Source organism: Gorilla gorilla, chromosome 11, assembly GCF_029281585.2.
Source record: "Gorilla gorilla gorilla isolate KB3781 chromosome 11, NHGRI_mGorGor1-v2.1_pri, whole genome shotgun sequence".
Taxonomy (NCBI): Eukaryota; Metazoa; Chordata; class Mammalia; order Primates; family Hominidae; genus Gorilla; species Gorilla gorilla.
In genome coordinates, this window is record NC_073235.2 from 105,740,076 (window position 1) to 105,761,838 (window position 21,763).

Here is a 21,763-nt window from a genome sequence, read left to right on the forward strand (position 1 = left end):
TTGTGCTCTTCTGGTATAACCTCTGCAATACCACAAATTTAAGTAGATTTATGTTGACTAGGCTATTTTGCCCTCTATATGTAATATTTATTACTTATTCAGTGGTTACATGACTTCATTATCGGTATTAGATGAGTTAATGCAAGCTATTTCCCTATAAGGTTGCCGCTCAAAAGCTTCTCATTATTCCCATCTTATTTCATGATAGCTGTATCTATGATTCATTGCCAACAATTTTTTTTTTTGTTATTTCAGTTAAAGAGTTATTTGTTGAGGACTTACTGTTTACACACAATAATATTAGACATTACATGTAATATAATGATGAATTATTATTCTTTTAAGCTAATGGGGCAGGGGTCAGTAAGAGAAGTTTACAAATAACTATAAACAAAGAAGAGTATGACAATATCTGTAAGAGAGATACAAAGTTCTATGAGGTTTTCCCAAGAGGGTTTTATATGTTGCAAAGACCAGGAAAGACTTTATGGAGGAGATGTCTTTTCATATGGATAAAAGAGGATAGATATGGTTCCAACAGGTAAATTTGAATAGTGAAAGAATATACTAAAGGAAATTGAATAAGACAAAAGCATATCTGGTTCAAAAGATATCAGAGGCCAGGTGCAGTGAGCTGGGTGGATCGCTTGAGCTGAGGAGCTTGAGACTAGCCTGGGCGGCATGACGAAACCCCATTCCTACCAGAAATACAGAAAATCAGCCAGGCATGGTGGTGCACACCTGCAGTACCAGCTACCTGGCAGGCTGAGGTGGGAGAATCACTGAGCCTGGGAAGTCGAGGCTGCAGTGAGCTGTGATCACGCCACTGCACTCCAGCCTGGGTGACAGAGGGAGATTCTGTCTCAAAAGAATTTTTTAAAAAAGACATCATATCAGATATAGTGAAGTTAAGATAAAACATTATATAGGATTTAATTAAATAACTTTTGTGGCTTATGACCTTATTTGTGCTTGTATATATGAATGTGGTGGTTTGTTTTGTGTTGTTTAATTTTAAAAGCTCTTTGGAATTTTGGATGTGCTCTTCAGTCTCCTACGTACCAGCCCAACCAGAGGTCAGCTTTTCTTACTGCTTTTTGAACCAGGAAATGCTGACATACTGTACGCATTGCTCTTAAATCAGAAGTACTCTGACAGACTAAGAGAAATCATTTTTAAGGTACAAACATTTCTTAAACATCTTTGTATTTTGGGGCGTTTGTGGGTATATGAATTTTCTTGCAATATATCCATTCTGTGACTATAAATTATTTTTATATCTGTTTCTCTAAGATGTTCAACTTATTTTTATATATAGTTTTCATGTTTCAGTTGTTTGCATATTAAAAAACTAATTATATTGTAATCTGAAAATCATCTCAGTGGAATATTCACTTTGTCATACCGTCCTCAATATAAAACCTCTCATCTTCTTGACTTGGTGGGTCTATGTGGCAATTCAGAACATTTCAACAGCTAATAATAATAGCAAACTTTATGTAGCAACCACTATATGTCAGGAACTAAGTACTTTTCATATATTGGCTTACTTAATCTTGCAATAACTTCATGAAGTGGGTATTATTACTATTATCATTTTACAGATGAAGAAACTGAGTCCAGAGAGATCAGTAACTTATAAAATAAATAGAAGAGTTGCTTCACAAATGTTTACTTATCCTTGAAAATTATTTTAATTTTAATAACTGTTACTTAAGTGGATTATTAGATTGATCCAGAGGTGTACTGACACACATTTGTTCTTGCAAGCTACATGGTTTGTTTCCATCTAAGCCTTTCTCATTAAGAAACAAAATTTTAAATTATTTCTCTTTAATTCGCCATGTAATTAAACTAGAGTTTTAAGCATACCAATTATACAACTACAGATGAATTTCAGTCCAGTTTATTCTTTTTTAAAATTTGTTTATTTTTTTGAGAAGGAGTCTCGCTCTGTCGCCTAGGCTGGAGTGCAGTGGTGTGATCTTGGCTCACTGCAACCTCCGGCTCCCATGTACATGTGATTCTCCTGCCTCAGCCTCCTGAGTAGCTGGGACTACAGGCACGCATCACCACACCTGGCTAATTTTTGTATTTTTAGTAGAGACGGGGTTTCACTATGTTGGCCAGGCTGGTCTCGAACTCCTGACCTCAGTTGATCTGCCTGCCTCAGCCTTGCTAAGTGCTGGGATTACAGGCATGAGCCACTGTGCCCAGTCCAGTTTATTCTTAAATCCATTTTTACATTATACTATAATAGGGAGTGCCTATTCTTTTATGCCTATTGTTCCATTATTGGAACACTAAGCATGTGGGAGTTATTTATATCCCACTGCTCAAGGTCATCACCAAGGTCTGACTTTTCACACATGTCTGCAATTCAAAAAATTGCAACCTCCGGCATAAATGGGTTAATGCTGAAGTTTTTGTACTTAAGGAATAAAATGATGCTCCAAAAACAAAGTATAGCAATGTTTTATTCTTAAGTTAATAGCATTATTTTATTCTATAAGTTAATATTGCTATAAGTTAATAGCAATACTTACTAACATTAAATATTAATGCTAATAAATACTAACATTAATATTTAATGTTAATAAGTTAACATTTTTAATGTTAAATGACAAACTATTCTTAATTTTCTATATTGAGAATATATTACTTGTCGTGACCAGATTATGGAACAAATGTTGAAATGCACGAACGTTTATGAGCGTAGTAAACAACATATTCGACTCAGAGAAGTTGGCTACTCGGGACTGGGACTCCTTCTTAATGATGCACTTGTTAATACTTCTCTTATTAAAAACCTCACCCATCAAATCATAAATACAGGTATGAATAAGGCTGATAAAGCTAACATATTTAAGAAATGTTTTTTCCTGTAAGTTTTTTTCATACCTTTCTCAGGCTGCTTTTAAAATATCTGTTATTTGATTCAGCAGGGCCTTCCTTGGATACCATATCTTACGTAGTTTTGTTGTTTTTGTCTCCCCGGGGCATAGCACAGTTCCTTACTCAGTAAATGTTTATTGACTAAGTGATTAAGTTAATAAGTGAGTCCACGGAACAAGAAAAGGACACTACAGAAAATATGTGCAAAAGATTGTTTTTTCTTAAGGAGCTTAAATTTTTAAAGGCAAATGAAAACTAATTTCAGATATTCTTTGTTGTTTCTTTTGTTTGTTTTGTTTTGGTTTTTTGGTTTTTCTTTTTAGAAACAGAGTCTTGCTGTATTGACCAGGCTGGTGTGCAGTGGCTAGTCACAGGTGTGATCATAGCTCACTGTAGCCTCATACTGGATGCAAGGGATCCTCCCACCTCAGCCTTCCAAGTAGCTGGAACTACAGGCATGTTTCACCATGCCCTGCTTCTAATTTTTTTAAATAATATTTTTTAGTACTTAATGACAGACAGTAGAATTTATGCCAGATGCTGGGAGTTTGGGGATATAAGATTCTTTGTCTTGATTAGTTTACAATCTTGTTGATAAGACATGTATATAAAAAGATAAATAATAATATAAGAGCCATGCTGTATGGACAGTATGTTCAAGCAATCAAAAGGAACGATTATTTAGGGTTGACTCAGGAGGATGTCAAACATTCTAAACCTATTTTTTCTTTAAAATTTGAACATACCTATAATTCATATTTTAAAATGAAATAATTATTTCAGCATTTTATACAAGTATTATCCACAGTTCTTTCTTTGGTTATCTCTGGTATTTAATTTTAACTTTTTGTTTTTCCTACCATAGATCCTGTTATTAATTTCAAAGATCTACTATCTGTGGTATATATATCTCATAGAGCACATATAAATGTTAGAGTGGCCATCTGCAGAAAGGTCAGTAAACTCTTAAGATATATTTTAATGATAGCAGCATCACCATCATGCTATAAATAACTTTGCATTATTTTGCAGCAGATACAAGTTTTCATTTATTTTATAAATGATGTAATTTTATAAGTAAACAATTTTCTTTTTGAAGTAAATTAACTTCATGTTATCATAAGAAATTAGCATGTGAATGTTTTCTTAGTTCTTCGTGGTCTCCTGCAAATATGTTCTTTCCAGAGTCAAAAATGTATTACCAGAGAATAATTTTCTTATTAAGAACCTTCAATGATTGTGACCATTTCTAATTAATATACCGTATTATAGAGTTTCTGAATCTTTTGAAACTTTCTGGAAATAATTTTCTATAATTTGTTTATGAGTATTCCAACAATGATTTGTCTTTAGTACACAGTTAACCTTTAACTAAGTCAAGAGATAGTTATCCTGTCTTCCCCTTTCAGATCATAACTTTCTCTGTCCTCCACTAGTAACCATTGACCTATTTAATTTGCTTCCTTGCTTTTCTTTTTTTTTATTTTACCTCATGATTTTGTCACAGTTCTTGAGATATATATATATGTGTGTGTGTGTGAGAATAAGAGATCTCTATATATAGAGTTTATATATATATACACATATATACACACACATATATAATTTATTTGTTTAACTGACAGAAAAGAAAAATATATATATTTGTTGTATAATATATATGTATAATTTCCTTTTCTCTTTAATGGAAATGCATAGTGTTTCATTGTATGGCTATTTAATAAAGTATTATCTGGTTCCTTATTGATAGACATTTAGGTTGTTTCCTGCTTTTCCATGTTATAAACTGCTGTTATGAATGTCTTTTTATGTCTTCCAATTTGTGGTAATACATCTGTAGGACATACTCCATGAAATAGAATTGCTGTTTCAAAGGGTATTAACGTTTTACATTTTGATGGATTTTTCCACATTGTCCTTCAAAATAACTGTACCAGTTTACATTTATACAACCAGTGTGTGTGACAGTGATTATTTCCCTATGTACTTAGCTCTGAGTATTTGGAGCAGGTCATATAAATTAAACCTTTCCTTTTCACGTATAATTAGAAACAGCTCTCAGTGCAGCTTGGTTTTATCTATTATTTATGTATAAAATAGATATAAAATAAGTCATATTTTATGGAAACTTTAAAGTCAGCATGAAAAGTTTCTTTGCCAAGTAAAGCTTAATCTGGAAGAAAAAAAATTGTTATTCTGTACCTATAAAGTAACAGTTGCTCACTGATTGATATTGCATTAATAAAGAAAGAATCTTCACGTCATTGTGACTCCTTGCCTTCTGTATCAACATGTATTAGTACTAGTAATATTGAAGTCCTTACCAACATTGTTCATCTCTTGCTCTGAAAATTGTCAGAGCTAAAACTTCTGTTAAGAGAGATACTCAAAACCCTGGAAGCTAGAGTTCTTTTCATCTACATAGAAGTTTATTGACTTTGTGATAAAATTGTCTTAAAAGATCTTAACTGAATGTCTAAAGCTTTTTAAGAACTTGTTTTTATCTAAAAATTTTAATCAATTGGATAGTAGAGATCATACGTATTCTCATGTCACTGTTTACTATTCTACCTAAGCAGTGGCATCCGTCTTGCTGAAATTCATTTTCTGGAATTAAAGTTTAGTTTTTGTTCTGTTTGTATAATACAGACTTACTAAGCAATGTAGACTTTAGTGTAGACATACTGAACAAAAAAGTTTTTGCAAAAGCAACCATGGCTCATGCCTGTAATCCCAGCACTTTGGGAGGCTGAGGCAGGCAGATCAAGGAGGTCAGGAGTTCGAGACCAGCCTGGCCAACATGGTGAAACCCTGGCTGTACTAAAAATACAAAAATTAGCCAGGAGTGGTGCTGTGTGCCTGTAGTCCCAGCTACTCAGGAGGCTGAGGCAGGAGAGTTGCATGAACCTAGGAGCTGGAGGTTGTAGTGAGTCAAGATCGCACCACTGCACTGGTGCGACAGAGCAAGACCCTGTCTCAAAAAAAAAAAAAACGTAACTTTCCCTGAAAAAAACGAGACAGAAAAACATCCTTGGTATACTCAGGTTCTATCAAAATGTCTTATGTGTCCTATTCACTCCCCTAATGCTAGTGCCTAAAACTGTGCCTAGCACATAGTAGGTGTGCAATAATATTTCCTGAACAAATGTAGGGGGCTCATGGAAAGTATTTAGTTGAGAGGATATTACTCTATTATTTAACATATACCATCATCCTATTCATTTTAATTTTTCTTTTTGATCTTCCAGCAGATATTTTAGTGTACTCTTACTCTGTACAATGAGTAATACGGAGATTGGTTGGAAACACAGTGCCAGTCTTCCAAATAGTTTATAATCTAATTAAGAATATAATCTTTTGAAAGTATGTTCTTCTATAGTCTCTCATTAAATTACCTTATCATTAAAATAACTGAAAATATTATTTTTGATATAAAGTACTATGTACTTTTTGAAGAATTTTGTATTCTAAATCTTTTTACAGGTTTTGCAAATTTTGCAGTCCCAGCCAGATGCAGCACATCAAATATCACAGCAAGTGGGTTGGCAAGACACCTTAGTTAGGCTTTTTTTAAAAGCAAAATTTGAAAACGGAAATACTCTTCATAAGCACAGTAGAGCTGTTTTAATGAAAGACAATGATAAAAATATGTCAACTGAAGATACTAAGAAGAACTCTGATGAAAAAACAGATGAGGAAAAAATCACCTCTTTTGCCTCAGCTAATGTGTCTTCAGATCAGTGGAGTTTGGAGGATAGACACTCTTTAGACTCAAACACACCATTATTTCCAGAAGACAGCTCTGTGGGAGAATTGTCTTTCAAATCAGAGAATCAAGAAGAATTCTGGCATAGTAACCCTTCACATTTGAGTTTAGACCTCAGTGGAATTGACTCATGTGAAATGAGTGATAGTGGAAGTCAAGTGCCAGACAGTCTGCCTAGCACACCATCCCCAGTAGAGTCTACTAAATCGTTTTCTGTGCACTCTGACAAAGAAAGCAGCATCACAAATGATATGGGCTTTAGTGATGACTTCTCTTTACTTGAAAGCCAAGAGGTAAAATTGCTTATTTTTCCAAATGTTGTTTTTATTTTCATGTCTGATATATACTTCTAATCCTTAGAAATATGTGAGCAGTTGTTAACAATTTCATATTGTATTCACGTTCTAAGTTTCATGATCTAAGATTTAGAAACCTGGAAGTCACTAGATTGTGAGTTTTTTGAGAGCAAAGCTGATGTCTTACTCATCTTATATCTCTAGGGCCTAGTAAAGTTCCAGGTTCATTAAGGACTTCAAAAATATGTTAAATGATTACAATGAGTATATGTAATGGTTCTTATGATGTGCTTTGAACAACTACACCCTCTAGTTATTTAAAATTACTTTATATTTTCCATAGAGATGTGAGGAGGAGCTTCTTCAATTACTGACACATATTTTGAATTATGTAATGTGTAAGGGACTAGAAAAGTCTGATGATGATACTTGGATTGAACGAGGACAAGTGTTTTCAGCACTAAGTAAACCAGGAATATCCAGTGAACTACTTCGACCATCAGATGAAATAAAACTAACGTAAGCATTTAGTTAGTGATTTTCCATCCTCCTTTTGGTGACAGCAGGAGTCTAAAATAACGTTAGTTATTGAACATTTATTCAGTATTCCATGCATATAACAAGGCAGAAAAAGAGAAACTTTGTGCTCAGTTCCTTTTCCTATCTTTTGCCGTATTAGTAGGATCTAAAGAGGAATCCCAAACTCATTCCAGTATGAGGAGGTTTAAGTCTTAAGTAAATTTGGTTCGTAAGTGATTACAGATTTTTTGTTTAAACTGTTTTCTTGCAGTATTTGAGGACTTGATACATTGTTTTCTACAGGCTTGTCCAAATTTGAGTGTTTCCATGCTAAGAGAACGGAGTTGGGTTTTCATGATAATTATTTCTCTGAAGGATTTAGGGTTCCGTGTAGATCAAGTTTGTCCAACCCACAGGTTGCAGGCCACACGTGCAGCCCAGGATGGCTTTGAATGTGGCCCAACACAAATTTATAAACTTTCTTAAAAAATTATGAGTTTTTTTGTGATTTTTTAAAGCTCATCAGCTATTGTTAAAACATATCGTTAAAATATTATTAGTGTATTTTATGTGTGGCCCAAGACAATCCTTCTTCCAGTGTGGCTCAGGTAAGCCAAAAGATTGGACACCCCTGCTGTAGATAATAGGACTCTGTAATGGTAGCACACCAGGGAAGTATTACATCTTTTTTCCACAGGGCAAGACTCTCTGTAAGGCATAATAAGGCTTTCTTCCCTAACCTTGCCAATTTCCAGCTTTAAAGAAACTAATTTAAGTATCTCATGAAGGATGGAATATGAATTATTGTCATAGCTTTTTTATAGTCAAGTAAAACAGTAAACTTTTGACTTTTAATACTCTGTATATTAAAGATAAATACTCCAAACATTTCAACGTTTCTCCATTGTTGTTAAATTCCATTTATAGGCCTGGCGTGGTGGCTCATGCCTGTAATCCCAGCACTCTGGGAGGCTAAGGCAGGTGGATCACCTGAGGTCAGGAGTTCAAGACCAGCCTATCCAACATGGCAAAACCCCATCTCTACCAAAAATACAAAAATTAGCCGGGCATGGTGGTGCATGCCTGTAATCCCAGCTTCTCGGGAGACTGAGGCAGGAGAATCGCCTGAACCCAGGAGGCAGAGGTTGCAGTGAGCCGAGATCACACCATTGCACTCCGGCCTGGGCGACAAGAGTGAAACTCTGTCTCAAAAAAAAAAAAAAAATTCAATTTCCATTTACAGTATCTTAGGGATACCTGCTAGAGATAGTATATCTTTAGAGATACAATGCTGCCTCTCAAGCTATTTTGTTTTGTTTTTAATGTCCTACTGTTTTTCTAAGCTCACAATGGTTTTAAGAGGACTTTGTTTTCCATTTAGTTTGCTACAAAAGATGTTAGAATGGGCAGTCTCAGAAAACAGAGAAGCAAAAACTAATCCAGTAACTGCTGAAAACGCCTTCCGACTAGTGCTGATCATACAGGACTTTCTTCAGTCAGAGGGACTAGTTAATTCAAACATGTGGACCGAGAAGGTGCAGTAATATCTCTTTAAAATTATATTTTGGGTAGTTAAGAACTTTATTCAAAGAAAAATTTTGCACCCCCTCTTTTTAGAGCGTTAATGCTTAATCAGATTCAATAAACAAGGATCAGATGTGATGAATAGTCACAGATTTTTGTTAGCTATTACTAGGATGATTGTTTTGGCTTTTGTCGACTGAACATTGGACTAGCTTTTGAAATATTTGTGGTTTGTATTAATGTTGGGGAAAATTGATCATCAGTAAATTGAAAAACTGAATGTTTTTATTTCTCAATTTTTTTCCTTTGTGATAGCTTTTAGAGGATATGATGCTGCTCTTTGACTGTCTGTCAGTCTGCTATTCTGAAAGTCCAATATGGGTAAAACTCTCTCAAATTCAGATCCAGTTGCTTCTAGGATTCATTGGAAGGGGTAATTTGCAGGTTTGTCCATTATTTTATATTATTTTCTGTGCTTGCATGCAGCATAGGTATTATTTATGTAACAAGCCAGTTAAAATGTCTTTTTGGTATTTTAAGTTTTTCATTAGTTCTAAAAGTATCCATGATTTCATTTGGAGTTTTGAGGAGCTTGAGAGGCAGTTAATTTGTTATTTCTTCCTGATATTAATAACTTTATATAATTTTAAGGCTTCCTTTTACAGGATTTATACATAGCTTATATTAGAAACATTGCTCATATCATCTGTATTGAATGTAACTACTCAGGTGCTAGGTAGCCTGTGTAGACTGTTTATATATGTGCAGTTTAGGGCTTGAATTTTTTAGAAAAATTATTTTTTAAATTATTCCTTTTAAATTTTTTCTGCTATTTTACTAATTCACAATTTTACATTTTATCTCATTTTTTTTATTTATCACACACTAAATACCTACAAAGTACTAAGCATTGTGCTAGGTTTTAGATATAAAGATAAATATTGGTCACAAGGAATATTTATTATTTCTGTTTTAAATTTAAAATGGAAAAGGCTGAAAAAGTTTGATGTGAATTTTAGTCTCTCACTTTTCTACTTACATGTGGTACTTGTGAGAACCTGGGTTAGATTAGTCATGATAAGATTTTCACAGCTATTTACCTGGCCGTTTTTATTTTATTTTGATGTTTCCATTTTTGTATTTAGTGCAGGGAGGTTGGGGTGTGTCTGGCTTCTGATTTACATAAACTAGATATAATATTAATAAGAACATGGAGAGGTTAAAATTCTGACAACAGGTTGCCCACCCCCACCTTTTTTTTTTTTTTTTTTGAGACAGAGTGTCTCTGTGTCTCCCAGGCTGGAGTGCAGTGGCTCTCGGCTCACTGTAACCTCCACCTCCCAGGTTCAAGCGATTGTTGTGCCTCAGCCTCCAAAGTGGCTGGGACTACAGGTGCCTGCCACCATGCCTGGCAAATTTTTGTGTGTTTTTAGTAGAGACGGAGTTTCACCATGTTTGACATGCTGGTCTCAAACTCCTGACCTCATGTGATCTGCCCACCTCAGCCTTCCAAAGTGCTGGGATTACAGGTGTGAACCACTGCCCCCGGTCACTCTATTTTTAAAAGAGTATAGTCTGATGATTCTATTTTTTATTTTTATTTATTTATATTATTGTGAATGCTGCAGAGAAGTAATTCTATTTTTAATAGAAATTTATTTTTCATTGTAAAAGTAACACATACTCATTGTAGAAAATACACAAAAGCGGCTGGGCGTGGTGGCTCATGCCTGTAATCCCAGTACTTTGGGAGGCCGAGGCGGGCGGATCACCTGAGGTCCGAAGTTTGAGACCAGCCTGACCAACATGGAGAAACCCCGTCTCTACTAAAAATACAAAAAAGTTAGCCGGGCGTGCTGGCGCATGCCTGTAATTCCAGCTATTTGGGGTGCTGAGGTAGGAGAATCACTTGAACCCGGGAGACAGAGGTTGTGGTGAGCTGAGATCACGCCATTGCACTCCAGCCTGGGCAACAAGAGCAAAACTCTGTTAAAAAAAAAAAAAAAAAAAAAAGAAAATACACAAAAGCATAGAGGAAAAAATAAATAATTCAGCATAACGTAAGAGAAAATAACTATTAGCATTTTAGTACGTTACTTCTTTCTTGTTCTATGAATATATCTTTTTCAGATGTCATGTTTTTGGATGATTTTGTGTTTTTTCTTTTTCTTACTATTATATAAAACTCATTTCCCTGTGTTACTAATAGGGTTTTTTTTTCCTTTCATCCTAAAAGTAACACATATTCAATTGTAGAAAACTTGGAAAATATGGAAAAGCTAAACAAGTATATGGGCATTAAAGTACACAGATGGTGGAATTTTGAATTATACAGACTTTTAAATGCAATTTTTAAATATATGAACTAAGAACTTAAAAAAAAAAGATTATACTCTTTGTCTAGTAATTCTACTCTGAAACTAATTCTAAAGTAATATCTAAAATATGAAACTGGCCAGGCGCAGTATCTCATGCTTGTAATCCCAGCTCTTTGGGAGGGCGAGGTGGGTGGATTCACTTGACGCCAGCAGTTTGAGACAAGCCTGGCCATCATAATGAAACCCCATTTTGGGAGGATGAGGCATGAGAATCGCTTGAACCCAGGAGTCGGAGGTTGCAGTGAGCCGAGATCATGCCACTGCAGTCCAGCCTGGGCAACAGAGTAAGACTCTGTCTCAAAATAAATAAATTAATTAATTAATTAGAATAAAATACGGAACCGCCTTTATACACATAGATGTTCATTATAGTATTCTTTTTTTTTTCAACCTAGAAGTAGAATGAGGATAGCCTTTTTGGCTTTTTCATTAATTTTAGCCTAATGACTGCTAAAGTAGTTGCAGTTAGCATGCCAGATAGTTCTTTATTTTAGATGTTAGGACTTTTTTTTCTGCCATTTGTAGTTTACCCTCAGTGTTTTTTAATTTGATGAAATTTCCCTAAACAAAATGTGTATTTATTTAGTTCACAATTAAGTATTCAGTGCCCATTCCATAATAGGGGCTTTATAAGTATAAGCACAGCACCTACAGATAAGACAGATTATTATTATTATTTTTCAGACGGAGTCTAGCTCTGTCACCCAGGCTGGAGTACAGTGGCACAACCTCGGCTCACTGCAATCTCTCCACCTCCCAGGCTCAAGCAATTCCCTAGCCTCAGCCTCCCAAGTCGTTGGGACTACAGGCGTGTGCCACCATGCATGGCTAATTTTTGTATTTTTAGTAGAGGTGGGGTTTCACCATGTTGGCAAGGCTGGTTTCAAACTCCTGACCTCATGTGATCCGCCCGCCTCATCCTCCCAAAGTTCTGGAATTACAGGTGTGAGCCACCGCACCTGGCCCAGATGAGACTGATTCTGTCTACTAGCGGTTAGTGACCTAAAACATTTCTCACTAGCCTATTGTGTAATTTTATTCTCTCAGAAATAAAAACATATTTCCCTGAGGTTGTACACATTAAAGGCTAGAACAGGAACCTCTTTCTGTATAGGGGTTATAATAGAGCTGCCTGCAAACTTGTTTTATTTGGCTCATACATGTTAATTAATTGCCAGTATTTAAGTATTAAAAATTTTACATAAAAACTAAGATTTCCCAGCTTCTTTCAAAAATAGGACTGCATGGTTGTTGATTCATTTAGTTGTATATAGTGTCTCCGGTTAGCCTGGTTCCCTACTCCCCCTGTTGCCTTAGCTCAGCCAATGATTCCCATCCCTGGGCTGCACATTAAATCACCTAGAGGAGCATTCTAAAAATACCTATGTATGTAGGGCATCAGCCATAGTAATTAATTCAGAATGGGGTGAGACTAGGGCATCAGTATTTTTTTTTGTTTTTGAGACAGAGTCTTGCTCTTTTGCCCAGGGTGGAGTGCAGTGGCACAATCTCGGCTCACTGCAACCTCCGCCTCCTGGGTTCAAGTGATTCTCTGGTCTCTGCCTCCCAAGTAGCTGGGATTATAGGCATATGCCACCTCTCCTAGCTAATTTTTGTATTTTTAGTAGAGATGGCATTTTGCCATGCTGGCCAGGCTGGTCTCAAACTCCTGACCTCAGGTGATCTGCCCGCCTCAGCCTCCCAAAGTGCTGGGATTACAGGTGTGTGCCACCGTGCCCAGCCTGGGCATCAGTATTTTTTGTAATTCCTCAGGTGACCCTAATGCAAGACTATTTATAATGAGGGAAAAGAAAGCAATATATGTATGTAATATGTCAGTATCCAAAATTAAAGCAGTAGTCAAGTAAATTATCTTATATTCATTAAAAGTACCTTGGTACTTTTAAATAAATGTGTAAACTTAGTGTTTAATTTAATGACATTAAGTTAAAAGCAAAACATTGGATATTTAACTTTTTATGTAAATAGTATTTTCTTAAACACATACCAAAAAAAAGCCCATAATATTAATATTGGTATTTCCTGGATGTAGGGATTGTATGACTTTTTTTTCTTTAATTTATTGGACTCTTGGAATTCAGTTCCTTTAGTCGGATTCAAAAACTAAAAGGTGGGAAGAGGGATGGGTTGGGGGAAAATATGAGCAGGGTAGAGAAGTCAGAGCTTTGAGTCATGTTAGAGATCGTTTCCTCCAATGCTGTTTACATTGCTAAGATTTACATGGAAAGAGTACCTGAAGTCTCTTGTTGCCTTATCCTGCAAAGACCTGTGTGTACAGCCCAGACCAGCTTTTGGCACAAATACATTCTTGAAGTGGTTTCAGGTTCTAATACTTGTTAATTTTGTTTTGCTTTTATTTATTTGGGAAGTAATATAGATCCAAGTGAGGATATAGGGTTAAGGGAGAAGGAGTCACAATATGTCATTTGTCCTGCTTTAATTTTAAGAGTTAGATCTTTCTGTAGCCAAGGAAAAAGGAAACCCCCAGTGATCTAATTTACCTTTCCTCATTGGGGATTAAGGCCAAAGCTTAGTAGTAGTATACAGTATTTCTTTGTCTGGGCTTGTGCCCTGACTATGTATATTACTCGGGAATTTTAAGGGTAGTTCGGTTTCTGATCAAGGACTTGGACTCCTATATACCTGTTCTTTATGTATCAAAATATTTTGATTTCAAATAACAGAAACATCAAGCCAAATTGACTTACTTAAGAAGATTTTTTTGCTCATATAGTTTAGAATTTCATAGTTAAGGTGAGTTTAAGCAGGATTCAGTCAGGGCTCCAGTTCCATTTATTTGCTGTTCTCACAGCACCACTCTCCGTCATCTGTCAGCTTGTGTTAAGCTGGCTTCCCTTATGGACACAGAACAGCTGCCAATAGCGATTAGGGCTGTATGCTACTTCTTTCATACCCAGAGAAAGAGAGTGCTTTTTCCTACAGCCATTGTTGGTAGGCAGTTCTCCATGGGTCTCTTGTGTTTCTATGTATCTTGAATAGTGACTCTGGCTGCCTTTGTTATGAACTAGATTTTTGAGGTTGTTCATATGAGCAACTTTGGAAGATAGAGGTTATGTCTTCCTCCAGAGAAAAGGGAAGATTTGTTTACTATCCAGTATAATAAAGATAATGTCTCCCTCCATAGCAAAATCAGACAAGTTTGCTGCCCAGTATAAAAGATTTGGGTTCCCTTTGCTGGACACGGTGGTTCACGCCTGTAATCCCAGGACTTTGGGAGGCCAAGGCAGGTGGATCACGAGGTCAGGAGTTCAAGACCAGCCTGGCCAACATAGTGAAACCCTGTCTGTACTAAAAATACAAAAAATTAGCCGGACATGGTGGCGGGCGCCTGTAATCCCAGCTACTTGGGAGGCTGAGGCAGGAGAATCGCTTGAACCCAGGAGGTAGAGGTTGCCGGGAGCTGAGATCAAGCCATTGCACCCCAACCCGGGCAACAGTGTGAGAGTCCATCTCAAAAAAAAAAAAAAAAAGATTTGGGTTCTCTTTATACTGGTGGTTTCTCTCCTAAAATGTGTCTACATGTGCAGACATCATCTAGTCCTCTTCATCTCTCACTGTGGGAATTGCACTTTGAGAAAACAATGCAAATGCTGATACTCTGGCTACTGCTATTGCTGTAGATCTTGGTCTCTGACTCTGGAGTCTTGTGTCTTCTGCCAATACCTGTGAAACTGTAGCAGCTAACCCTTTAGCTTGGAGGCAAAGTAACATCTGAGACCTTTCACAGTTCTTGACAGTTATGTAAAAATTCTAAATCCACAGAGCCAGGCAGAACTTGTGCTTTCACTAAATGTTTGCTTTAGTCTGCTCTTTCTCATCTAAACTATTTTCCTCCAGGTTTGTGCAATGGCATCAGCTAAGCTAAATACCCTTCTTCAGACCAAAGTGATTGAAAATCAGGATGAAGCATGTTACATTTTAGGGAAGCTGGAACATGTTCTAAGTCAATCAATCAAGGAACAGACTGAAATCTACTCATTTCTGATTCCCCTTGTTCGTACCCTGGTTTCCAAAATTTATGAGCTTCTCTTCATGAACTTGCACCTACCTTCTTTACCTTTTACCAATGGTAGCTCCTCATTTTTTGAAGATTTTCAAGAATATTGTAATTCCAATGAATGGCAAGTTTACATTGAAAAATATGTAAGTTTTATCTTTTTTGATCAAGATTTTTCTGCTAATTTACCATTTTTATAGAGGTGAAGTCATATATTAAATTTTATGTATCCTTTTTTATTTTTTTGGTAAGATTGTACCTTATATGAAGCAGTATGAAGCTCATACATTTTACGATGGTCATGAGAACATGGCACTTTATTGGAAGGATTGTTATGAAGCTTTAATGGTAAATATGCATAAACGAGACCGGGAAGGAGGGGAAAGCAAGCTCAAATTTCAGGTAAAAAGTAAATGTTTTAATATCTAGTTTTTCTTGTTGATTTTAGGCATTTAATATTGATTAAGAGTAATACAGGCCCCAAATTTTAAAACAAGCAGTATTTCTTTTATTTGTCTAAAAATTATCTTAGAATTAGAAGAAAAACAGCTAATCAGTAACAAGATCAATTAATAGTAAAATGTTCTGTATAGTGATTATGCAAAAAGTTTATTAAGCTGATAGTACGTTAATAGATCCCTCTAAGGAGGCTGGATACATACCATCACTTAGAGGGAAATTTACAGGACATAATGTTTATATTAGAAAAGAAAAAGGCATCAAATTTTAAGTTTCTACCTTAAGAAACTAGAGAAATGGCCAGGCGAGGTGGCTCACACCTGTAATCCCCACACTTTGGGAGGCCGAGGTGGATGGATCACCTGAGATGAGGAGTTCGAGACCAGCCTGGCCAACATGGCGAAACCCCATCTCTACTGAAAATACAAAAATTAGCTGGGCATGGTGTCATGTGCCTATAATCCCAGCTACTAAGGGGGCTGGGGCAGAAGGATTGCTTGAACCTGGGAGGCAGAGGTTGCAGTGAGCGGAGATCATGCCACTGCACTCCAGCCTGGGCAACAGAGTGAGACTCCAACTCAAAAAAAAAAAAAAAAAAAACAGAGAAACAGAATTAATCCATATCCTTATAAGCAAAAGTAAGGAATGAGTAAAGATAAAAACAGAAGTAAATAAAATTGAAATCAGAAAAATAATAGAGAAAATCAATGAAACCAAGGTCGAATTCTTCAAAATATCAGTAAAACAGATAAACTTCTAGCAAGATTGACAAAAAAAAAAGGAGAGAGAGAATGATGTGAAAAATTATTTATACCAGGAAAGAAAGAGGCAGTATCACCGCTGACTCCCTGGACATCAACATTGTAATAAGGGACTACTACAGACCACTCTATGCACATAAATATGACAACTTAAATGAAATGGATCAATTTTTTGACTGACACAAATTTCCAAAACTAGTTCAAGAATAAGTATATAACCTGAAAAGTCCTATATTTATTAAAGAAATATAATTTATAGTTAAAAACCTTCGTAAAGGGAAAACTTCAGGCCCAGATGGTTTCACTGGCAAATTCTACCACACATTTAATGGAGAAATTATGCCACTTTCTCAGTCTCTTCAAAAATAGAAAAGTAGGAACATTTCTAGCTCATTTGATGAGGGTAATATTACCCTCCTAGTGAAATCATAGAAAAATAGTACAAGAAAACTGCAGACCAGTATCTGTCAGGAACATAGCTACAAAACAAATCTAGCAATATATTTTTAAAATAATACATTAGATCAAGCACAGAGGCTTATGCCTGTAATCCCAGCACTTTAGGAGGCCAAGGTGGGAGGATCATTTTACGTGAGGAGTTCGAGACCAGCCTTGGTAACATAGGGAGACTCCATCTCTACAAAAAAATTAAAAAATTAGCTGGGTGTGTGGTACGCACCTGTAGTCCCAGCTACTGAGGAGGCTGATGTGGGAGGAACACTCGAGTATAGGAGGTCAAAGCTTTAGTGAGCCATGATCCCACCACTGCACTCCAGTGTAGATGAGCAGCAAGACTCGGTCTCAAGAACAATAATAATAATGGTAATAATAATATATGACACAACAAAGTGGAATTTATCCTCAGGATGCAGGACTAGTTCAACATTTGAAGATTAATTAATATACTGAACCGCATTAGTAGTCTTAACAAGAAAAACTACATTATCATATCAGTAAATGCAGAAAAAGCGCTTGAAAAAACAACATCCATTTGTAATCAAAGCTCTCAGCAAACTAGGAATAGAAGGGAAATACTTAAACCTTTACAAAAATCCTACCACTAGCTTCATATTCAGAGGCGAAAACCTGAGTACTTTTCTCTAAGATAGGGAACTAGGCAGGGATATTCATTCTCACCACTGTTAGTTACTGTTGTACCACAAATCTTAGCAAGTATAGTAAGAATAGAAAAAATATATAAAAAAGCATTCACATTGGGAAGGAAGAAATAAAACTATCTAAAGATAACATGATTCTCTGTGTAGGAAGTCTTAAGGACTCTGTTGTACCAATAAATTACTACAAATAAGCAAGGTTAGCAAGGCTGCAGGACATAAAATCAATACACAAAATTTAATCATATTTCTGTTCACTAGCAATGAATAATGAATGGGAAACAGATTTTCTAAAAATACTTTTACAATAGCTCTAAAAATAATAAAATGCTTAGGTATCAATCTAACAAAATATATACAGCATCTGCTGTATGTATGCCAAAAACTAAAAAACACTTGAAACAAATTAAAGAAGACCTAAATAAATACAGATAGACACTGTATTCATGAATTGGAAGACTCAATAGTCTTAAGTAATTTTAAGGTATATATATTTGGTTAAGCCAAAATGAGAACATTGTTCCTTTCTTAACTTAAAATATATTGTAAACATCTTCCCATGCCGGGCTGCAAAGTATTCCATTGTTTTATATATTAGTACATTTAAATTTATTTCCCATTGTTAGACTCATTTACTAGTTTTTTTCTTTATTATAAATAGTATTGAACATCCCTATAGTTATATTTTTGTGGCTATCCAAGATGATTTCTCTAGGATAAGTGGAATTACTAGTGTGTAGTCCTTATGATAAATACTGTTATATTTCCCTGAGAGAAGTCCTACCAGTTTGTATTCTCATCAACACTTTCCCCTTAACTTTACCTTTAGGTTTTCTAGAAATACCTAATTTAAGAATATCCTCATATTATTGAACCTCAAAACTGTGGAATTTATGTTTAATTACCATGGAGCTGTCATGACTTCCTTAGTTTTCTCAGCAATTATCTGTTTTAAATATTTAGTAACATTGTATTCCAAAAGAATTGATTTCCTACTAAGTCTAATAATAGTTAACAATAACAATTATAATAACAACGACAACCACAAGTTATTGAGAACTTGCTATTTTTCTAGCACTATATTAAGTACTTTAAGTGTTCATCATTATTATGACAATTATTGTTAACCTCATTTTACACATGAGAGGACACTGAGCCTCAGAGAATTAGCTAAGAGAAACAACTAAGCTAAAGATAAAGTTAGATAAGAAAATTAGCTCAGAAAAGCTAAGATTTGTATCCAGGTCTAACTCCAAGGAATGTATTTTTAACCACACATTGCTGTAGTGTCTCTCTAAAACTGTTTAAAATTTTAACTGTTCTTTTTAATGTAATTCAGTGCTGGTTTGTTTGAAACAAATTAATGCTGTCATTTTGGTTTCTAATAGATGAATATTGATGTGAGTTAGATAAGCCAGTCTTCGGTTTGTTTCTTTGAAACCTATAAGCATTAATTTCACAGATTAAAATTATGTCTTTGTAGTGTACAATTTCTACTTTCTTTCCTCTTGAGTCTCATTTTAGATGCCTTATAAATCAAAAGATCCCAGAGGAAAATTATTTTACTTGACAGTAAGTAGGAGGTTAATTATCTTGAGTTTAAAAGTTCTGTGTTGAGGCACTTTCCATTTTTGAAGTTCTTCACGTGTTTATTGTTGGTTGGCTTTTTTTTAAGTTTTAAAAAATATAAATAGATTATAGGTAAAATTATATCACACTTCATCAAAGAAAATGATTCTAATGGAATAAGAAAAGCCTATTGGTTACTTAGCTTCTTTCTCATAATGCAAGATTTTATTGGTCAAAAATTTTAAATTATGGAATTAAAATGTAAATATACCTGTAAATATATGAGTCAATGACCTTATTTTTTATTGTTTCTTTCAGGAGCTGTTTGTGGAGCCATTCAATCGAAAAGCACGCCAAGAGAACCTGAGGTATAATAATATGCTTAAACAACTTAGCAGTCAACAGTTAGCCACTCTTAGACGCTGGAAAGCAATACAGCTCTATCTTACATGTGAAAGGGGACCTTGGGCTAAAAGGTAAGAGGATATAATTTTATTAAGTACTCTTTTTTCTTTAGTACTCTGGTCTAGAAATTTTTGAGCAAATGCCCCCTTTCACTCCAATTTCTTAAATGTTCAATTCATAAAAGGGTGCTTTTAATCTTATTTATTGTCTTTTCGTGAATTATAGGTCTGGGATGATTCGAGGTTGTATTGTTTTTTATCATACAGTTATTTGCCTTCCTTTGACCCTTTGATATGAAGTTTATTGGACTTTAGACTCTTAGAGAGTGTTAAACCAATTTACTTCTGTCTTTCTGATACCACCTCTTTGAGCTAGGGCTAATGCTGTTGTATGTTTGAATATTTTACAATTCACTTAACTGATCCTCAGTTACTTCTGTTTTGCTTAATTATATTATCTTTTTTTTATACAGCCCTTTTTAAAATGTAGTAAAATGTACATAAAATTTATCCTTTTAACCATTTTAAAATGTACAGTTCACTGGCACTGAGTATATTCATAATGTTGTCCAATCATCACCACTGTCCAACTTCATAACATTTTTATCACCTAAAAAGGAAATGCTGTACCTATTAAAAAGTCACTGCTTATTATCCTCTGTCCCACTCCTATCAACCACCAATCAGCTTTCTGACTGTATTTATTGCCTGTTCTGGTTATTTCATATAAATGGAATCATACAATATGTGGCTATTTGTGTCTGCCGTCTTTCACTTAGCATAATGTTTTCATTATGTAGTAGCATGTATCAGTACTTTATTCCTTTTTATGGCTGAATAGTATTCCCTTATAAGGATATATCCGTTTTCTTTATCTAGTCAGCAGTTGATAGGCATTTGGATTGTTTTCCATTTTTTGGCTAATTTGAATAGTGCTGCTGGGAACATTTGTGTACAAGTGTTTGAACACTTGTTTTTAATTCTCTTGAGTATAGACTATGAATGGAATTACTGGGTCGTGTGATAATTCTGTGTTTAATTTACTAAGGAACTGCCAGACTGATTTCCACAGCAGCTGCATCATTTTATATTTTCACTAGCAATGTGTGAGAGTTCCAATTTCTCCGCATTCTTACTAACACTTGTTATTTCCTGATTTTTTATTATGACCCTCCTAGTGAGAGTAAAGTGGTATTTTATGATTTCATGTTCCATTTCCTAATGATTAATGATGTTTAGCATCTTTTCACATGCTTGTTGGTCATTTTTACATCTTCTTTGAAGAAATGTCTGCGCAAGTCCTTTGCCCATTTTTAGATTGTTTGATTTCTTTTGTTGAATTGTAAGAGTGTATATATAAATATATATATATCGAATAATAGACCCTGATCATATATATGATTTTCAGATATGTAGATTGTCTTTTCACTTTATTAATAGCAGCCCTTTTGATACAGGAAAGTTTTTAATTTTAACGAAGTCCAGTTTAATCTATTTTGTTGTTGTTTTTATTTTTCTGTTTTTTTGGGTTTTTTTGGTGTCATATCTAAGAAACCATTGCCAAGTCCAAGGTCATGAAGTTTTATCCTTATCTTTTCTCCTAAGAGTTTTATAGTTTTAGCTCTTATATTTAGATCTTTGATTCACTTGCAATTATATTGCCTTTATTTGCAGTAAAATTATTTTTTACTTTGAAAACTATTGGAAATATCAACCATCTGTATAGCTAATTAAGAACTCCCATTTAACAGTGAGAGAGTAAAGGTATCAAGCTGTTAAGTCTGAAAGTCCATGTTCAAATCTTATTTCTGCTACCTGTAAACCTCATGTCATCTTGGGCAAATAATGTAGTCTGTTTTAGATTCCTCATGTATAAAGTGCAGCTACGCATACTCACTTTGGTTCTATCAGAGTTATTTGGATTAAATGAGATAAAAAATGTGAGCAGTTTTATAAAATGGTGCTAAATAGGCTGGGCATGGTGGCTCACACCTGTAACCCCAGCACTTTGGGAGGCCAAGGCGGGAAAATTGCTTGA

General features: G+C 35.1%; 1 protein-coding gene across 4 annotated transcripts in view; it reads left to right on the forward strand.

The window, feature by feature from the left end:
* NBEAL1 (neurobeachin like 1) overlaps positions 1-21,763 on the forward strand; it is a 208,360-nt gene that overhangs the window by 114,512 nt on the left and 72,085 nt on the right. For all 4 annotated transcript variants that reach the window (XM_055379437.2, XM_055379438.2, XM_019022754.4 and 1 more), the window contains 10 exons: positions 1,022-1,180; positions 2,676-2,835; positions 3,761-3,849; positions 6,379-6,954; positions 7,301-7,476; positions 8,858-9,011; positions 9,316-9,444; positions 15,258-15,563; positions 15,670-15,819; positions 19,640-19,797. In XM_055379437.2, coding sequence (XP_055235412.2) covers positions 1,022-1,180; positions 2,676-2,835; positions 3,761-3,849; positions 6,379-6,954; positions 7,301-7,476; positions 8,858-9,011; positions 9,316-9,444; positions 15,258-15,563; positions 15,670-15,819; positions 19,640-19,797 — 2,057 coding nt within the window. The remainder of the gene's footprint in view (positions 1-1,021; positions 1,181-2,675; positions 2,836-3,760; positions 3,850-6,378; positions 6,955-7,300; positions 7,477-8,857; positions 9,012-9,315; positions 9,445-15,257; positions 15,564-15,669; positions 15,820-19,639; positions 19,798-21,763) is intronic.